The sequence below is a fragment of the Physella acuta genome, unplaced genomic scaffold, assembly GCF_028476545.2.
Source record: "Physella acuta isolate Inbredline_101_S28 unplaced genomic scaffold, ASM2847654v3 ptg001566l, whole genome shotgun sequence".
NCBI lineage: Eukaryota > Metazoa > Mollusca > Gastropoda > Physidae > Physella > Physella acuta.
In genome coordinates, this window is record NW_026733080.1 from 47,760 (window position 1) to 66,979 (window position 19,220).

Below are 19,220 nucleotides of genomic sequence, written 5' to 3' on the forward strand. Positions count from 1 at the left end.
AGGTGTTGGGTGTTATTTGTGAGGTGTTTGGTTTTATATGTGATGTGTTGAGTGTTATTTGTGAGGTGTTGGGTGTTATTTGTGAGGTGTTTGGTTTTATATGTGATGTGTTGGGTGTTATATGTGATGTGTTGAGTGTTATTTGTGAGGTGTTGGGTGTTATTTGTGGGGTGTTGGGTGTTATTTGTGGGGTGTTTGGTTTTATATGTGAGGTGTTGGGTGTTATTTGTGAGGTGTTTGGTTTTATATGTGATGTGTTGAGTGTTATTTGTGAGGTGTTTGGTTTTATATGTGAGGTGTTGGGTGTTATTTGTGAGGTGTTTGGTTTTATATGTGATGTGTTGGGTGTTATTTGTGAGGTGTTTGGTTTTATATGTGATGTGTTGGGTGTTATTTGTGAGGTGTTTGGTTTTATATGTGATGTGTTGGGTGTTATATGTGATGTGTTGAGTGTTATTTGTGAGGTGTTGGGTGTTATTTGTGGGGTGTTTGGAATTTATTTGTCAGGTGTTAAAAGTGATACATCAGGTGTTTCATAAATAAGATGATTTAAGGGGATGGGGGGGGGGGTGGGGGGGAAATCTGTAACTTGTTTAGAGCAAGAGCCGAATTTGGAGCTGTGAAGTTTTAGAACGTTACTTTACGGTCTAAGGCTCATTACTCTACGACCTACACCTCGATACGTTATGACTTACGATTCGCTAAGTTAGAACTTACGACACCCATACAAGTGAATATTTGCTGCTTTTGGTTTGAACTTTAAAACTGTATAGGCACACGTCTTAAATAATAATAAAAAAAAAACACCAGACTAAACCTTTAAACATGTACGCTTTGGTAGACCTCAAATTGAATCCAACTAATTATTACTTCTGATTTTCCATCATTTATTTCTTGTAAATTTTGACGAACTTCTTACTTCAGGAAACGTTTTATTCTGTTTCATTCACTTTCGTTAACACACTTTATTCTATATAAGTTTATAATTTTCTTGTTGACTTTGTCAATTAGTAAACACACAATTTGATCATGGCATCTACACGTTTTGAGGACAACGTTTTAAAATTATTAACATAATAACTAACATAATCAAAATACACACCATGAACCTTACACAAAACTAAATCGGTGTATGTGTTATCTGTACCTAAGCCTCTTTTTTAGTTTGTATGAGAGTCATAGTTTATATATTAACTCGCTGGTACTGGATCGAATCCTACACACGCCTACACATCTCCCATCACATCAGGAGACATTCGACTGTCTCTCTGTATTCTATCTGACTCTCTATCTTCTCTCTGACTGACTCTCTATCTTCTCTCTGACTGACTCTCTAATCAATCCCCTCCCCCCTCCCACCACCCTTCATTGCCTGATACATAATTGCCCGTCCCTGACCGCCCTAGCCCCCAATCTCTAGTATCATCGTCCCTCCCCGGGGAACCCCCCTTGTTAAACACTCCACAAACACCCGAATTAGACCGTAATTAAACACAGCGTTTACCAGATCGCGAGCGTGCTCCTCAAACCGCCCCCACTCCCACTTTACACAGTATACATATCTTGCCGTTTGTTCTGAACTCCCCCACCCCCACCCCCAAAAAAAATCAACCTCTCTTTCATTAGATGTATCACTGTAATCAAACTGTTTCTGTTCTTTATTTTCTTTTTTTTTTTAAAAAGTTGAAACACACATCTTTCAAACTATCGTGCCAAGCTCTCCCAAATCTCCATCCCCCACCCTCTCCCTAACTTCGATCACCCCCACCCTCTCCCTAACTTCGATCACCCTCCCCAAACTGACCCCCTCCCAAATCTCCATCCCCCACCCTCTCCCTAACTTCGATCACCCCCCCCCCCAAACTGACCCCCTCCCAAATCTCCATCCCCCACCCTCTCCCTAACTTCGATCACCCCCCCCCCCCCAAACTGACCCCCTCCCAAATCTCCATCCCCCACCCTCTCCCTAACTTCGATCACCCTCCCCAAACTGACCCCCTCCCAAATCTCCACCCCCCACCCTCTCCCTAACTCCGATCACCCTCCCCAAACTGACCCCCTCCCAAATCTCCACCCCCCACCCTCTCCCTAACTTCGATCACCCTCCCCAAACTGACCCCCTCCCAAATCTCCATCCCCCACCCTCTCCCTAACTTCGATCACCCTCCCCAAACTGACCCCCTCCCAAATCTCCACCCCCCACCCTCTCCCTAACTCCGATCACCCTCCCCAAACTGACCCCCTCCCAAATCTCCACCCCCCACCCTCTCCCTAACTCCGATCACCCTCCCCAAACTGACCCCCTACAAAATCTCCATCCCCCACCTTCTTCCTAACTCCGATCACCCTCCCCAAACTGACCCCCTACAAAATCTCCATCCCCCCACCCTCTCCCTAACTCCGATCACCCTCCCCAAACTGACCCCCTACAAAATCTCCATTCCCCACCCTCTCCCTAACTTTGATCACCCTCCCCAAACTGACCCCCTCCCAAATCTCCACCCCCCACCCTCTCCCTAACTTCGATCACCCTCCCCAAACTGACCCCCTCCCAAATCTCCACCCCCCACCCTCTCCCTAACTTCGATCACCCTCCCCAAACTGACCCCCTCCCAAATCTCCATCCCCCACCCTCTCCCTAACTTCGATCACCCTCCCCCAACTGACCCCCTACAAAATCTCCATCCCCCACCCTCTCCCTAACTCCGATCACCCTCCCCAAACTGACCCCCTCCCAAATCGCCATCCCCCACCCTCTCCCTAACCCCGATCACCCCCACCCTCTCCCTAACTCCGATCACCCTCCCCAAACTGACCCACTCCAAATCTCCACCCCCCACCCTCTCCCTAACTCCGATCACCCTCCCCAAACTGACCCCCTCCGAAATCTCCACCCCCCACCCTCTCCCTAACTCCGATCCCCCCCCTCCCCAAACTGACCCCCCTACAAAATCTCCATCCCCCACCCTCTCCCTAACTCCGATCACCCTCCCCAAACTGACCCCCCTACAAAATCTCCATCCCCCACCCTCTCCCTAACTCCGATCACCCTCCCCAAACTGACCCACTCCAAATCTCCACCCCCCACCCTCTCCCTAACTCCGATCACCCTCCCCAAACTGACCCCCTCCCAAATCTCCATCCCCCACCCTCTCCCTAACTCCGATCCCCCCCCCTCCCCAAACTGACCCCCCTACAAAATCTCCATCCCCCACCCTCTCCCTAACTCCGATCACCCTCCCCAAACTGACCCCCCTACAAAATCTCCATCCCCCACCCTCTCCCTAACTCCGATCACCCTCCCCAAACTGACCCACTCCAAATCTCCACCCCCCACCCTCTCCCTAACTCCGATCACCCTCCCCAAACTGACCCCCTCCCAAATCTCCATCCCCCACCCTCTCCCTAACTCCGATCACTCTCTCCCTAACTCCGATCACCCTCCCCAAACTGACCCCCTCCCAAATCTCCACCCCCCACCCTCTCCCTAACTCCGATCACCCTCCCCAAACTGACCCCCTCCCAAATCTCCACCCCCCACCCTCTCCCTAACTCCGATCCCCCCCCTCCCCAAACTGACCCCCCTACAAAATCTCCATCCCCCACCCTCTCCCTAACTCCGATCACCCTCCCCAAACTGACCCCCTCCAAAATCTCCATCCCCCACCCTCTCCCTAACTCCGATCACCCTCCCCAAACTGACCCCCTTCCAAATCTCCATCCCCCACCCTCTCCCTAACCCCGATCACCCCCACCCTCTCCCTAACTCCGATCACCCTCCCCAAACTGACCCCCCTACAAAATCTCCATCCCCCACCCTCTCCCTAACCCCGATCACCCCCACCCTCTCCCTAACTCCGATCACCCTCCCCAAACTGACCCCCTCCCAAATCTCCACCCCCCACCCTCTCCCTAACTCCGATCCCCCCCTCCCCAAACTGACCCCCCTACAAAATCTCCATCCCCCACCCTCTCCCTAACTCCGATCACCCTCCCCAAACTGACCCCCTCCCAAATCTCCATCCCCCACCCTCTCCCTAACTCCGATCACCCTCCCCAAACTGACCCCCCTACAAAATCTCCATCCCCCACCCTCTCCCTAACTTCGATCACCCTCCCCAAACTGACCCCCTCCCAAATCTCCATCCCCCACCCTCTCCCTAACTCCGATCACCCCCCTCCCCCAACTGACCCCCTCCCAAATCTCCATCCCCCACCCTCTCCCTAACTTCGATCACCCTCCCCAAACTGACCCACTCCAAATCTCCATCCCCCACCCTCTCCCTAACTTCGATCACCCCCCCCTCCCCAAACTGACCCCCTACAGTTGCCCCCTAGTCCGCCGAATTCCGGACTCAGGGGACGTCCCCCGGCCCACATGTCCCCCACCCTGGTGTTTATTTCCTCTGACCAGTGTCCTTATTCTGGCGGGCGTGACGTCACTTCCGTTCCCTCTTCCTTGACAGTCGTGTAGCCGTAATACCGGTCATTTCCCAACATGGCCTCCCGTTGGCCAAAGTTTTTTTTTGGGGACTGTCAGTGGTCAGTCTAGTGTCACGAAACGGCATACAACATAGGGGTTCTTAGTGTATAGTTATTGCGTCACACACATATCAGCTATTTTAACTTTTCTGATCGAACAACTCAAGCCCAAGTATCCCCCTTCCAAATCTATCAGAAAAAATTATCCTAGCATGTATTAATAGCATATTCTGCATTAATGTCAGTAGGGAGGGGGGGGGGGGGAGGGTTTGCTATGGTCAAGACGGTAAAGCTCATATATGCTTAACCAAAGATTGCCCGTTCGAACCCTCGGCGGAAGAGGCTCGAAAGCTGGTGATAGCAGCCCATCAAGTAGAGAAAACCCCAAAATCAAAAACTGCTTCCTTGCAGTTTTTTCTTAGCATGACAATAGCTATGGAAGTAAATACAGAAAGAAACTCAGGCTGAAATCAGAGTCAATGGCTTTTATGGCGCCTAACATGTGGTAACGCAATGCTTTATTGTGTAGGATGAAATGCCATCTGACATGTTAATAAAAAACGAAGAAGAAGAAGAAGATACCCCGTGGTCTCGCAGAAGAAAATCTTCTTTCTAAACATTGAACATGATCTTTCGATCATAGTCTAAGTCAAGCGATATATTTTCATTTATGTTTTCATTGGGCTTTTGTTTTTGTATCTGAAGAAGAGCATATTACGAAGCGTCGTAAAGCAAATCCAAAAAGAAAAGCAGGCTGAAATCGGAGTCAATGGCCTCAATGGCGTATAACCAGTTGACACGTATCCTTAATTGTGACGGAGGCGTGTCGAGTCGGCAAAAGCTCATGGTTGATAAATTCCAAAAATTCTCGAGTTCAAACCCTCTGGCAGATAAGTCTTGATCCCTTCCAATACTAAAAATTAAGAACGAAGAAGAAGAAGAAAGAAGAAGCGTCGTAAATTTATATTGATTCTTAAAGCATATTCTTATGTTTTAATTCTCACTGTATTTTATAAATTCCGATTATTTGCCAAAATCTATTAAATTTAAAAAAAAAAGTTTTTACAAACACCATGAGCGCTAAATTAATAAACCTGATAAACGCATTAATGACGCGAGGAAAAATGCGTCACAATGCTCACCACGATAATCCTGGTGCAATTAAGGGGATACAGCACCCCCCGGGGCAATGAAGGTATTTTGTGTTGATTCAAAACGCCCTCTGGCGATCTGGGTACAGTTAGGTGCAAACATTGCTGTTTTAGCCCACCCCCCCCCCCCCCACCACTCTTTCTCCCGGGGGTATTCGGATTTGCCGATAAACGAGCAATTAATTGTGTTTGCTTTTAGCTGCTACAATTTTTGTGACGCGTCAGAGCTTACGTCATAGTTGAGGTTGTTTTTTTTGTGTTGGTGGTTGGAAAAGGGGGGAGGTTGGTTTTAAGAGTTTACCAGCGGTCACGCCGGACTGGACATTAGTGCCAACAAGATGGGGTGGTTGTGGGTGTGGGGGGGGGGGGGGGGGGTGTTGGTTTGAGAGTTTACCAGCAGTCACGCCGGACTGGACATTAGTGCCAACAAGATGGGGTGGTTGTGGGTGTGGGGGGGGGGGGGGGTGTTGGTTTGAGAGTTTACCAGCAGTCACGCCGGACTGGACATTAGTGCCAACAAGATGGGGTGGTTGTGGGATTGATGTTGTTCTCAGTTCTCTGACCCCAGTGCGATCAAAATGTCACCTGTATGGTTATGAATAAATTACGAACAGATTTTTATAAGTGGAGCTATCACCCCACCCCCCCCCCCAACACACACACACTTAAAACCAGACTTAAGCCTGTGCAATTTTAACCCCCTTACCAGACATTTAACTCGTGACTACTACCCACTTACAGTCAGAATTTTTCACACTATGACCCCCCCCTCCCCAACCATCTTAATGACCCCATTCCCTCCTCCCCCCAACCACCATAATGACCCCTACCCCCTTATGTCCACCTCTAACGTGGTGAGAAATTTCTCATCGCCCCATTAACATCGTCACCCTTCATCGACTTACCCCCCCCCCCCCCTAAGATCCTCAGACGTCACGCATGCGTCACTAATGCCCCAATATCCGAAACCGTCTTCTCTGATTTGCAAGCGAGCTAGTCCTCTCGACGCGTTTCAATATTAGTATTTTCTCAAAGAAGCGTTGCTCCCTGTGTAAGTTCCCTCTGATTAAAGCAAGTGGCAGCCCCAACCCCTCGCCTCCCCACCTCCCCGTGTTGACACTGTTCAGGAATATTCAATAGGGTAACGGGTGCACTTTACTAGCGCCCGGCCCGTGAGGGGCTTTGATTGGTACGGCGTCGCATCGATACACAAGGGAGAGAAAATTGCCGGGCTGGTTGACTTGAAGTGAGTTCTCTCCCCTGATGAAAAAAAAAAAGTAAGATGGGTTGTCCAGTATCTCAGCATACTTAGAGAAGGTGGGTGGGGGTGGGGGGGGGGGTGTCAGATGGTGATGGTGGTACAGTGAGTGTGGGGTGGGGTGGAGCAGTATTGGTAATCGAACGTTCGATTTGGTCAATCGGAGTGAAAGATACCAAACATCAAGTATTTGTTCTCTGGCTTGTGTCATCATAAAAAAAAACGAATGGTGGTCAGATCAATATAGGAGGAGGGTGGGGCAAGATGAGATGGGGGGGGGGGGATAAGGTGTCGATGATGTTTGTATAAAGAAAAGTTTGTAAAACATTGATATACATCGCAGCCACCTAGTTCTGATGCGTTTTAGTTTGGATTAGCTGTAAATAATATTAATTAACTTAATTAAAACATCATTTAACAGAGAGGCAATGGCCTGAAGCCTATTTATTTATTTAATTATTTAAATACATTATACCTATTCCTTGCTATGGCAACTATACCAACTTGTCTAATGGTTCTTGTATGTTAAACTTTTCACAGGACGAAGTTAGTGTTTAGGTTGGGGTTTAGGTTTGCATACTATGAACCTTAACTTTTAATTTCTCAGTGACCATCTTTTTTTATACATCATTGGACCCCATATCCCCCCATCCCCAAGCTATTTTTTGTGTGTCTTTGGACTTCATTATCCTAGATCTGTTACCATACCCTAATAAATACTCGATGCCACTGTCCAATTAACTGCATTCTAGATGTTTACACAGTGCATTGAGATGCACCAAGTTTACAAAAAATCTGCATCAAATCTATTTTTAATAGACATCGAATGTCCCAGGGACATTGACGCTCCGGTCTTTTTTCCCCGGCGTGTCCCCGGGAAAGCGAGCAAACAGACTGGCCGGCAAACACGGCTCTGCCGGTCGCTGGAGTTTGGTCGGTGGGAGACCGTATAGGGGGGGGGGGACTGTTTGAGGAGGAAGGGGAAACAACCTAGCGACAGGAAGACGAATCAAATTCTACACTACGCAGCAACCGCCTGTGATTTTCTTTGTTTAGTGACTAAATGTTGGAACATAGTCTAGTTTAGTGACTAAATGTTGGAACATAGTCTAGTTTAGGGACTAAATGTTGGAACATAGTCTAGTTTAGGGACTAAAATTACAGTCTAGTTTAGTGACTAAATGTTGGAACATAGTCTAGTTTAGTGACTAAATGTTGGAACATAGTCTAGTTTAGGGACTAAATGTTGGAAAATAGTCTAGTTTAGTAACTAAATGTTGGAACATAGTCTAGTATAGTGACTAAATATTGGAAAATAGTCCAATTCAATGTCAAAATGTTAGAAAATAGTCCAGTTCAATGACTAAATGTTGGAACTAAGTCTAGTTTAGTGACTAAATATTTGTCCATAGTCTACTTTTGTGACTAAATGTTGGAACATCATCTTTTCCCGTTGGTCCCAAGACACGTAGAGAAGATGAAGTAGAGTTCATCTGCATCCGATATCTCGGCATTTGAAGGGATATTATGGTCAGCACTAACATGAGTTAGGTACCCATCAAAGCTGAGTGGACTCTGCTGATTTTGAGACTTTCGGCCACGACATCCCTTCCTTATGGGATTATCTATCTTTGATGATACTCTACATCCTCTCTCTCATATATATGTCTATATCTATCTAGCTCTCTTTCTCTCTCTCTCTCTCTCTTTATATATACATATATATACATATATATATATATATATATATATGTATATATATATGGAGCAGCCACTGTAATACGATGACGTGTACATTGTATCGAGTGTAACGACTCAGGTCCCGTCGCCATTGGTGATATTGAGGCAACACAAGAAAATGAGGGACAAGGTTCTGGAGGGGGGGGGGAGGAGATGCGCAGACTCCCTGATCAAACAAATGAAATGAAACAAACGTTGGTCCCACTATAGCCCGGAGAGAGGGGGGGGGGGGGGGGTCGGGATGGAGGGAGGGGGGGGGGTCGGGTCTATAAAAGCAAGAATGCCCCGGACTATGAGGTTCAGACAAGCGCAGATGTCACACGGCCGCTGATCTCAGGGTATTCAGCGCTACGCGGATTGTGATAAAAGATATATCCAGCTTATATCCATGACGTGGATGGTTTAATCCGATTATCCGATATTGTTGTAGAATAAGTTGTGCTAATTTAATACATAAGTGAAGTAACAGTTCTAGGATATAATTTTTTTTTTTTTTTTTTTTTTTGTTGTAATTTCGGTGCATTCGTATGAGGAAAACCAGTTGTGTGTGTTGGTTTCGTGATGTATTTCTCCGCTGAAGACGTTTGACCGAAACGTCCTTACGCGCAGTGTGTCACATCCGGTTACGCCTGTGCCGGAGTATGGCCATCTCCATCTTCTCCGGCAGTCATTGCGTTGATTGCCGGCTATTTACCCGGCCGGGGAGAGTTGGGATTAGAGCCGCATTGACGTGGTTGTCCCCCGGCCCGGGCACAGCTTGTTCGAGGATTATACCCCCCTCCTCTCCCCCACCCCTCTCTACCTTCCTCACACAGTCAACGCGAGTAAGATTAAGGTCTAGCTTACTGATGGGGGGACGGGGTGAGGGAGGGGGGGGGGGATTTAAGCCGTGTGGTTTTCGCGCCTATTTATTGAGCAGACAAGGTTGAGGCTGGATAACAGCCATCCACGTTTTCACTTTTGGTTCCTGTCACGTCGAACGTGATCGTGTGACACCCTCTGCCGTGGATAACTCACGGGATGTTCTTTTCAAATCTTGTGTGATAAAGTGGGATCCGTTTTTCTTGTGAATACATGCAGCCATAAAATTTAAATTTTTAAAGTGTCTTAAAATTTCTTGTGAATACATACAACCAACTAGTTTAAATTTTTAAAGTATCCTAATAATTTCTTGTGAATACATACAACCAACTAGTTTAAATTTTTAAAGTATCTAAAAATTTCTTGTGAATACAAACTCGTTTACATTTTTAGAGTATCTAAACGTTTCTTGTGAATACAACCAATAGTTTACATTTTTAAGTATCTAAACATTTCTTGTAAATACATACAACCAACTCGTTTAAATTTTAAAAGTATCCTAATAATTTCTTGTGAATACATACAACCAACTAGTTTAAATTTTTAAAGTATCTAAAAATTTCTTGTGAATACAAACTCGTTTACATTTTTAGAGTATCTAAACGTTTCTTGTGAATACAACCAATAGTTTACATTTTTAAGTATCTAAACATTTCTTGTGAATACATACAACCAACTCGTTTACATTTTTAGAGTATCTAAACATTTCTTTTGAGAACATAGTCAACTAGTTTACATTTTTAAGTATCTAAACATTTCTTGCGAATACATAAAACCAACTAGTTAAAAGTTTAAAATATCTAAACAAATTTTCATTAACTTTCAATCAAGTTTATTAAATATTTTCTTCCACCGTTGAAGGAAAAAGACTTAATCAAAACAGGGACAGAACTCTTCTAAAATCGTGTATTTGCATGACGTTCTTTCGTATTGATTTTTCGGGTGTTTTCAAGTGTGGAAAATGTAGCTCTCTCCGGTCGTTATAATACAAATTGCCAGGGTGTGTTTGTGTGGCCCAACTTGACGAAAAAAAAAAATGAAATATCCCACTTTAAAATATCTGGCTAATATTTGATTAACACCAAGTTCTTTAGAGCAATATGCGTAAGACGGGGGGGGGGGGGGGGGGGGATGGAACGGGGTTTCTGGTGCTTGAAATAAAAAGTTATTTTTAGAATAGTTTTCGAATGTGTTTCTTAAAAGCAACTGCCCAGTGTAACACTATACTGTCTGCAATTCTCCTCTTATCAAAAGGCATTTCAAACACACGTACGCTGTGTTTGACTTGCTGTCGTTTGAGTATCGATTTTTTAATCCCGTAATCGAATGTTTAAAATAGGTCATAATCGGCTACTGGGTTGGACACAATATAGATATTTTACAATAGAACTTTTTAAAAACATGTTTTTTTCCGATATATATAAATAATTCTTTCTTTACTTATCTGTTTATAATTCAACTTCCGGCTTTAGATTGTATACATTGTCATCCTCTTTTGTGAATTTAGCTCAACAAAGGATTTTTGTTTTTGTTTCGAAGACGACCACAAAGTCTAGCAATATAATTTTCCATCGAATTACAGCCAACATTATATTCTCCAATACATGTTTTAGTTCTCCCCTTATTTGCAACGTCGATTTATATTTATTATAAATAACGCAATGCTAGCCAAATCAAAAGCATCATGGGAATGACGTACCGACTACGTCACATCCTGCCTCGCCTGTCGACTCTGGAGGTGTCAGAGATGGCGGTGTGCGATGGACCGTGACGATATGAAATGTAGATCTGTCGCCGCTCACTCTGGAGTTCACTGAAGCGGAACCACGCGCGTGGCGAACATCTTGTTGACGTCACGCCCAGCATGCCTAGAAAACTTGATCAGTTTTGACACCCTGAAACTTGACGTTTTTCGATATCGTAAAAAAAAAACATGGCACGTTTCTATCACATAAACTTTAATTGTACTTTTATTGACGACTTTATATGCTGTGGAAGTTGCAAAATTCAAAGGCGTGAGTTCGAATCTTTCTATCGCAGCTTAAAGGTCATCGTTTTACTCACTGCTCCTTCAATATTTCACCTAAAGAACTAAAGCTTGTAATAAATGCTTTGTGTGTGCTTATAGCATTGTCCACCTAAAGAACTACAGCTTGTAATAAATGCTTTGTGTGTGCATGTGGCATTGTCCACCTAAAGAACTACAGCTTGTAATAAATGCTTTGTGTGTGCATGTGGCATTGTCCACCTAAAGAACTACAGCTTGTAATAAATGCTTTGTGTGTGCTTATAGCATTGTCCACCAAAAAAACTAAAGCTTGTAATAAATGCTTTGTGTGTGCTTATAGCATTGTCCACCAAAAAAACTAAAGCTTGTAATAAATGCTTTGTGTGTGCATGTGCCACTAAAAAGACTATTGTTTTTAACAACATGACTACGTGGTAAGCTTATACCTATTGTACGTCCGCGCTACCACGCAGCTAATAATTAATATTGTCCCCCCCCCCTCAAAAAAACAAACCGCGTGGGACACCAGTCAAAGAAAGGACAGGGAGCGGTGTGGTCGGGCTGAAGAGCATATACCGGCTAACTCCAACAGTCTAGGGTTCAGACCCCGGGTATATAAGGCTCATTATCTGGAGACAACAGCCCCACTAGGAGAGACAACTCCAAAATGATACAACTGCTGCCTTGTAGTTTGTTCTTGGGTGTGCAAATGCTATGGAAGCAAATCCAAAAAGAAAAGCAGTATATGAAGTCGGATTCAACGGGTGATATGGAGAAAACATGTGGACCTGTAATAATTAATTGTGTTGGAGGAAATACCTTTCACTAATGCAATGAAGAACGAAGAAGAGAAATATGTCAGTTGGGCGTCACTTTTGTTAACCAATCCCTTTTACACTAAGTGGCAGCTAGATGCGTGTGTACTAATCCATGAGCTTTTTTTATGCTTGATCTGAAAAGTGTACTTAAATAAGTTTATAATCGGAATTTCGTTTCGCTTTTTTAGTATAAAATCCTTTACAGCAGAAAAAAAAAATTAAAATTAAAATTTCCATTGTTCGTGCTGATATCAAAATGGTCTAAGTTTTTTTTTTAAAAACGTAAGTTGTTTTAAAATGTGTCGTGTAGATTTAGTTACTACAACGGCTGTCTGAAAACGAAGCTAAAAGAAAAATTCCATTCTTTCCCTTAAAGCTCACGCTGTATGGAAACAGAAAAAAAAGAAACAATTAGGTTTCACCATCGATCGCACTGTACTGCCAATTCATTAATTAAACTCAATTGATTATTTAAAAGCTTGAGTTGAGAATTATTTATTTTTTCCCGGACAGACACGAAACTTTTGGTAATTGGATTCGGGCTAAACTGGAATGAATCGACAAAACCGCACGGCGTCTGCGTGTGTTTATATGCATCTTCTTACGCTAATATGACGTGTGTACAAATGGAAACCTTGATTCTATTTTTAGATTGTGGTTCTCTGCTAATGTCTAGATTAGATGGTTCATTTTTTTTAATGACATTAGAATAACAATGAATTTAATGAAAAATAATTTATACTAGATTTCTTGGTTCTGCGACAAAGCCTTGGATTACTAATGTAAATGTCCAGTTTTAATTACAATTGTTTTTTTTTTCTTTTTCTAATTTGGAAATCTAAGACTGTCCTATATTTCCGGTGTCTTTTTGAGCAAGTGGTGGATGATTCTTATCTTCCTACCGGATGTTTCTGACCTTCGTGTCTAATGATTCTTACCTTCGTTCCGGACATCTAGTTTCTATATTCATGTTGCCTATAGTGTTAAGCCTTCGTAGCTTGTTTGTAGAGATTTGTGTTAAGCATTGTGGCTAAAATTAAATTACCGCTTACTTTTTATAAGGAGCAGCGATTTTGGCTGGTAGAGCATACGGCTGTTAACCCGAAAGTCTCGAGTTCGAATCCGGGTTCCAATCCGTAAAACATTCCTGAGTCCATCCAGCTTTAATGGGTACCTGACTGTGAAGGGAAGTAAAGTAAAGGTTACTGTGCATAGTGATGACCACGCTATCCCTTCATATGCCGAGGTCAAGAACAATGTGAACTCTATTGCACTTTTCCCATTGGCTTTCAGGTTCAAAATAAAACTTAGAAAAAAAAGTGTAGGATATACACTTCTGTGGTAATGTGTATGCACTGTTTAGTACTCATAATCTCATTTAAACATTTATTAGTATTCTAGATATAAATACTTAGTCAATTTAGATCTCTAACTACTGTTTTAAGGTTCGTATTTTAATTTTAAATCTCAACTGCGGTTTCTGGAGGTTTTTTTTTCCCAATAAAACCAGCCGTCCTCCTCTGCGTAAAATTACATTTTCTTTTGTTAGCCTAAAGCACTTAGATCGCATTTTGAACACAACCTTCTCAGTACTAACCAGCCAAGTGTAACCATCAGTCAAAGCTATTTTAGGAAATTTTAAATTTTTAAAATTGTTTATAGTTTAATTAATTTCCGTCGTCACAGGTATAAACGCTTAAAGAATCGGGTTTTACACAAGCGCTGTTTCATAACGCACCCGCACAACACAAGTTTTAATTACAAAAAAATAATTAATTTCAGTTTAAAAAACCGGAAGTCAGTGTATCTTGAAGTGTTCGTCTTGATATCCGATACCGTATGTTTGACGTTTGGTTATCCGGCCGTAATACTTCCCACAGCTAGCCGGCGTTCCGGTCCTCGTTAGCCGGTGTTCCGGTCTTCGTTAGCCGGTTGTCAGGTCCTGTGGCGACTCCGTCATGCCCCCGCTGTGCTCGGTGTGAGGTCAATTAAATCATTTCATGCCTTGTGTTCCGATGGTATTTTTTTTAAAAATCTCGTGATATCTCATCTCAATCTCGCACTTAAACGAGATTTACCGTCACCGACATTGGCTACACGTATTCGGGTCTATCATTTTGAATTATTTTTATTTTTTTTTTCCAATATTTAAGGATAACTCTTTCAGGACAGATAACTCTTCCAGACCCCGGATGTCCCCAACGCCATAACCCATCGTGACAGGGGAGCTAATCCCCAATAACTCTAGAACCGCTGACGTACGAGATCGCTCCACGGATTGCATGCGCCCGCTGCGCACAATGGGGCTAACTGCGGCGAAGGCAGCGCAGCAAACATAACCCTCTTGTGCTCTCGCTCCAGCATTTGCTCAGACCACGGGAGTTCGTGTTTGCCTGTCCTCTCTAAATAGCGGTTTCGGATTTCTTTTCGCCGTGATCCCACTCTACCTCCCCCTCCCTCTCTCCTCCCCACCCACACTCTCTCTTCTAAGTAAAAAAAAAAATGTCCCCCCTATGCGTGTATGAGGACAGCTATTTGGGGGCCGAAAAAAAAAACATCGGTAGAAGACCTGTGTAGAGGAGGGGAAGAGGTATGCTCAAATAGTCCCTGGCATTCAGGAAAAGGATGGGACACAGGGCTCTCTGCCGCACACTCTAAGCTGTCAGTGTGTCCGCGACATCCAGCTCTCGTGTGTCGTGAAGTGTGTCTGAGGCTTGTGTCAACGGACCCTGTCTGGTGATTGTGTCCGTGGATTGTTTCAGTGATTCGTGTGTCGGGATTTTTTAAAGTTTGCGGGATTGGTAATTGATGACTGACGGTGGATTGTTCCTATGATTTGTGTATCTGAATTGTTTAACAGTTTGATGAATTGGCATTCAATGATTGCGTCAGTGGATTGTTTTTTTTTAATTTGTATATCGGGAGTAATTCAAAGTTTGTAGGATTGATACTTAATGATTGTATTAATTGATTGTTTCTACGTTTTGTGTATCGGGATTATTAAAAGTTTGTAGGATTAGTACTTAATCTTTGTGTCTGTTGATTGTTTTTATGATTTTTGTATCGGATTGTTTAAAGTTCGTACTATTGGTACATAATGTTAGTGTTTTTCGTCCTTTCATGGAAGTATAGCAAAGATGTTTAAATTTTATATGGAAGATTTCAGTAGAGTAATGTATTTGAATATCGTTTCTAAGCTTTACAGATAAACAGTTTCCATGGTTACTGCCTACGTTAGTTTATATGGTCTGTAGTCAGGGATCGTGTATTGTCATTTAATTTATAGCTAGACAAATTAGCTTCAATTTTTGTCATTTAATTGTGTATAGATCTACTTACATTTTGTGTGTACAGGTAGCAGTAAAGAAAGACCGTAACTGTTGTATCGATGAAATATTTCTGCCCTTGTTGCGAGTCACCAACACCTCACGTGACCTTGGTATCCCAACTTTCGGTATCCCAAATCCTCGGTATCCCTGATACCACTTCGTGCCTGCCTCCTAGTTGTGAAAATTTAACGTCTGCTGTCAACGAGTGGTCTCTCCTCTCTGGCAATTCCCTGTGGTATTTAAACGATCGGTCCACGAGTTACTGCACTTTGTCAGCTCCCACGAGTTACTGCACTTTGTCAGTTCCCTATTCTGTTACTGTACGGACACTGGCGTCCTGTTGTTTTGTGGTTGCTGAATGCTACTACTGTTACAAAGTTCTCGTTTCGTAGTTATAATAAGAAAATATCGTTTTTTGAGATCTTGTGTATATACTTTTTATATACTAAAATAAATTTTAGGTATTTAACTCACACACACACACATTAAAAAAAAAAAAAAACTTTTTTCTTTGTTCGGTTTAGAATATAATTGCACCGGCTCAGTTACCTACAGTGATTTATTCCCAGACACGAAATACCTACTTCTCTTCTTACCTGAGGTAGTTAAAAAACAAACAGGTAATCGAACCGCCGTTTGACCGTTGCACTGGTTTACACCTCTCTGCCTGACATACACTGTGACAGATCCAGCGTACAACACGTCCCATATCTGTCATACACAAGAGCCCTCGTGCATGAACTAGTAACTCTCAAACCCGTCTCGCTTACCAAAGAAAAAAAAACAACAACACATTCACGTTGTGGTACTTTCGACTCGTGTTCCACTCAAGAAAAGGCATTTAGATTTCACAGCAAGCTGTCGCTCACTTGAACTGCCCGGAACGGGATTTCGTTTTTTAAAGTTCGATTTGCTTCGTACTGTTTCTCTCACTGGGAGGAGAAAGTAACCGATAACCAGCTTCACCTCGATATGGATAACAATTACCTGTACCTCGTGTCTCCACAGGTGGACCCCAAGGTCGCTGTGCCCAAAAAGTTGAACCCTAAGGTAAGAAATCACTTTCGTTTTTTTTATTCAAAGGGTTCTCAAACAGATCAAACTGTGTTTGTTTTTGGTTCATGGAGTAATGTTGAACGGAAACATAAGAGAACACTCTAGGCAAGTTGAGAACCCTTTGAGATTTATGTATCTTATATTATATTATATATATATATATATATATATATATATATATATATATATATATATATATATATATATATATATATATATATATATATATATATATATATGTATATATGTATATATATTCTGCACGGATATATGTGTGTACAGTGCCGTGATGTCAATTGTTTTTTTATGTGATGTCAGAGATTTAATCTCAGCTATTAATCTGCCTCTTGTGTTCCCCGCCATTGTCATTCATCTCTCCTTTGCTCACCTTTGATTTCACGTGCCCCGTGTTTGCTCAGGTACCACATACCATCGCCCCACTGCCTACCATTCCCCGTCCATTGTCCCCCACTTAATCTAGCCGTGGTAATAAATTCCCCGCATCACGGTCGGTCAATTAAGTACCAGCTGCTTGGGGTATTACCTGCTTAACTTGAAGGCTGGAATTTATGTGGGTGTGTACTATACTATACTATAGAGCCTGGTCCATTCATCAACGTATGTACTGTACCAGCTTTTGGTATATGGACTATACTCGTCTTTGATAAAAGGATATTACCAAAACATGAATTCAACCCGCAATGAACATATGGACAGTACCAATAATAGACTTATGAACCGTCACATACATACATATTATGACTTTTCTATCCATAAACATATAGTATGAGCTACATAAGAAAAAAAGTGGCTCTACCATCTATGAAAATAGGTACTGTGCCAAAGGCAAATACATTATACCACATATGAAAATATAGACTCTATTATTAATGTAAATAGCGACTGAAACCTATGATAAATGGACTGTACCACATATAGATTTCTAGACTACCAACGATTAAATTAGGGATTATTCAATAGACATATAGATTGTACCACATATAGATCTTAAATCTATGGACATATGTCCTGCTGGTCTGGGGAGCAACATATCACCGCCAACCGCGGGTAATACCCGATCGTATCCTGCATATGCACCACATATAAACAGACGTAAATCTTATTGCTTAATGGCAATGGTACTTACGTCATCAAACCCACACGAGAAATTAAGACGCAAAACGAATTGATTATTTGAAATCCAAACCATCGTCACACACGAAAGCATATATAACAACACACATATTAAAACACGATATGGGATTACAGTATAACATTTCGACATAACGTCTTCGTCAGACAAAAAAAATAAAAAATAAAAAATAAAACACTACTATTCTCTATCTCTTTCAATTTTTTCTTCTTTCACTCATATCGCCTATATTTACCTCCCTTATTCTTCCTTTTATTGTTTATCCATGTGTATATTCAACACAATTTTTTAGTGTATTATGGCAGTGGAGTTCTGGCTAGTATCCCCTACAATTACCAGTGATCAGAGTGGACAGGTCCATATAATCAGTTCCAGCCCAACACATTCCTTTTGTAGACTCGGGGACATATCGGGTAGGGCCTCAACCGCGAGAGAACAGTGTGTAGACAAGTTCTCTCCCCTTGCCAAATACGTCATTGCCATCCAAATTGCTACATGCGATTGCTGGAAGGCCTGCCTTACAAATGGCCGACGTAGAAGGTTGTGTGTTGATAAACTGATTAGCCTGTTGATGTCTCTTCTGGCATCTTTGCCTTTGTCTCTCTCTCTCTGTTTACACACAAACATTATATATATATACGTATATATATATATATATATATATATATATATATATATATATATATATATATATATATATATATATATATATATATATATATCTTTGCGTATGCATGCAAAACATAAGTTGCAATGCTGCTGTTGAAATTGAAAATTGAAACTCAAAGTGACGTCACATCATTAGAGTGCACTGATCTATATTTAGCCATTGATATCGAACACACGAAGTGCTCACCCTAGTGTAGCACGTGCTACTGTGAGGTAGATATCGACAGATGCTATGCGTGACACACACCTTACAGAGCCGAACTTCAATTTTTTTTTTTTCAAATCGATCCCAACTTGCCATTTTCATCTCGCCGCTAAGATGCAATTATAGACCAATAAACGGACCTTTTTTTTATATTCCTACGCTCCTAGCCTTTAGGGGGAACTAAATTATGGGGCGTAGAAACCCGATTCTACTTTCAACAAAATGTTATAACCCCACCCCCTCCCACCACTTTTCAAACCCAACCCATTATAAAATTGGGAAGGGAAAAAAAACCCGCTCTGGAATTGGAATTGTCTTTTGTGAAGTTGCGCAGCACACCAAGAGGAACAGAGGACTATTTTTTTAACACCTGGACGGCGCTTTTTTTTTTTTTTTTTTTTATCTTGGGCGACTGGAATTGTTTTTCGAATGGATTATCGCAAAGATTAGCCACTGGAAACTCTAATCTCCTGGCAAGTTTCTTGAGTTT

General features: G+C 42.5%; 1 protein-coding gene across 1 annotated transcript in view; it reads left to right on the plus strand.

Annotated features, from left to right (window-relative positions):
* Positions 1–19,220, plus strand: part of LOC131928914 (RNA-binding protein Musashi homolog 2) — a gene marked incomplete at both ends in the record, with an annotated part of 116,848 nt that overhangs the window by 43,336 nt on the left and 54,292 nt on the right. Inside the window, one exon of the mRNA XM_059285083.1 lies at positions 16,656–16,697. Coding sequence (XP_059141066.1) covers positions 16,656–16,697 — 42 coding nt within the window. The remainder of the gene's footprint in view (positions 1–16,655; positions 16,698–19,220) is intronic.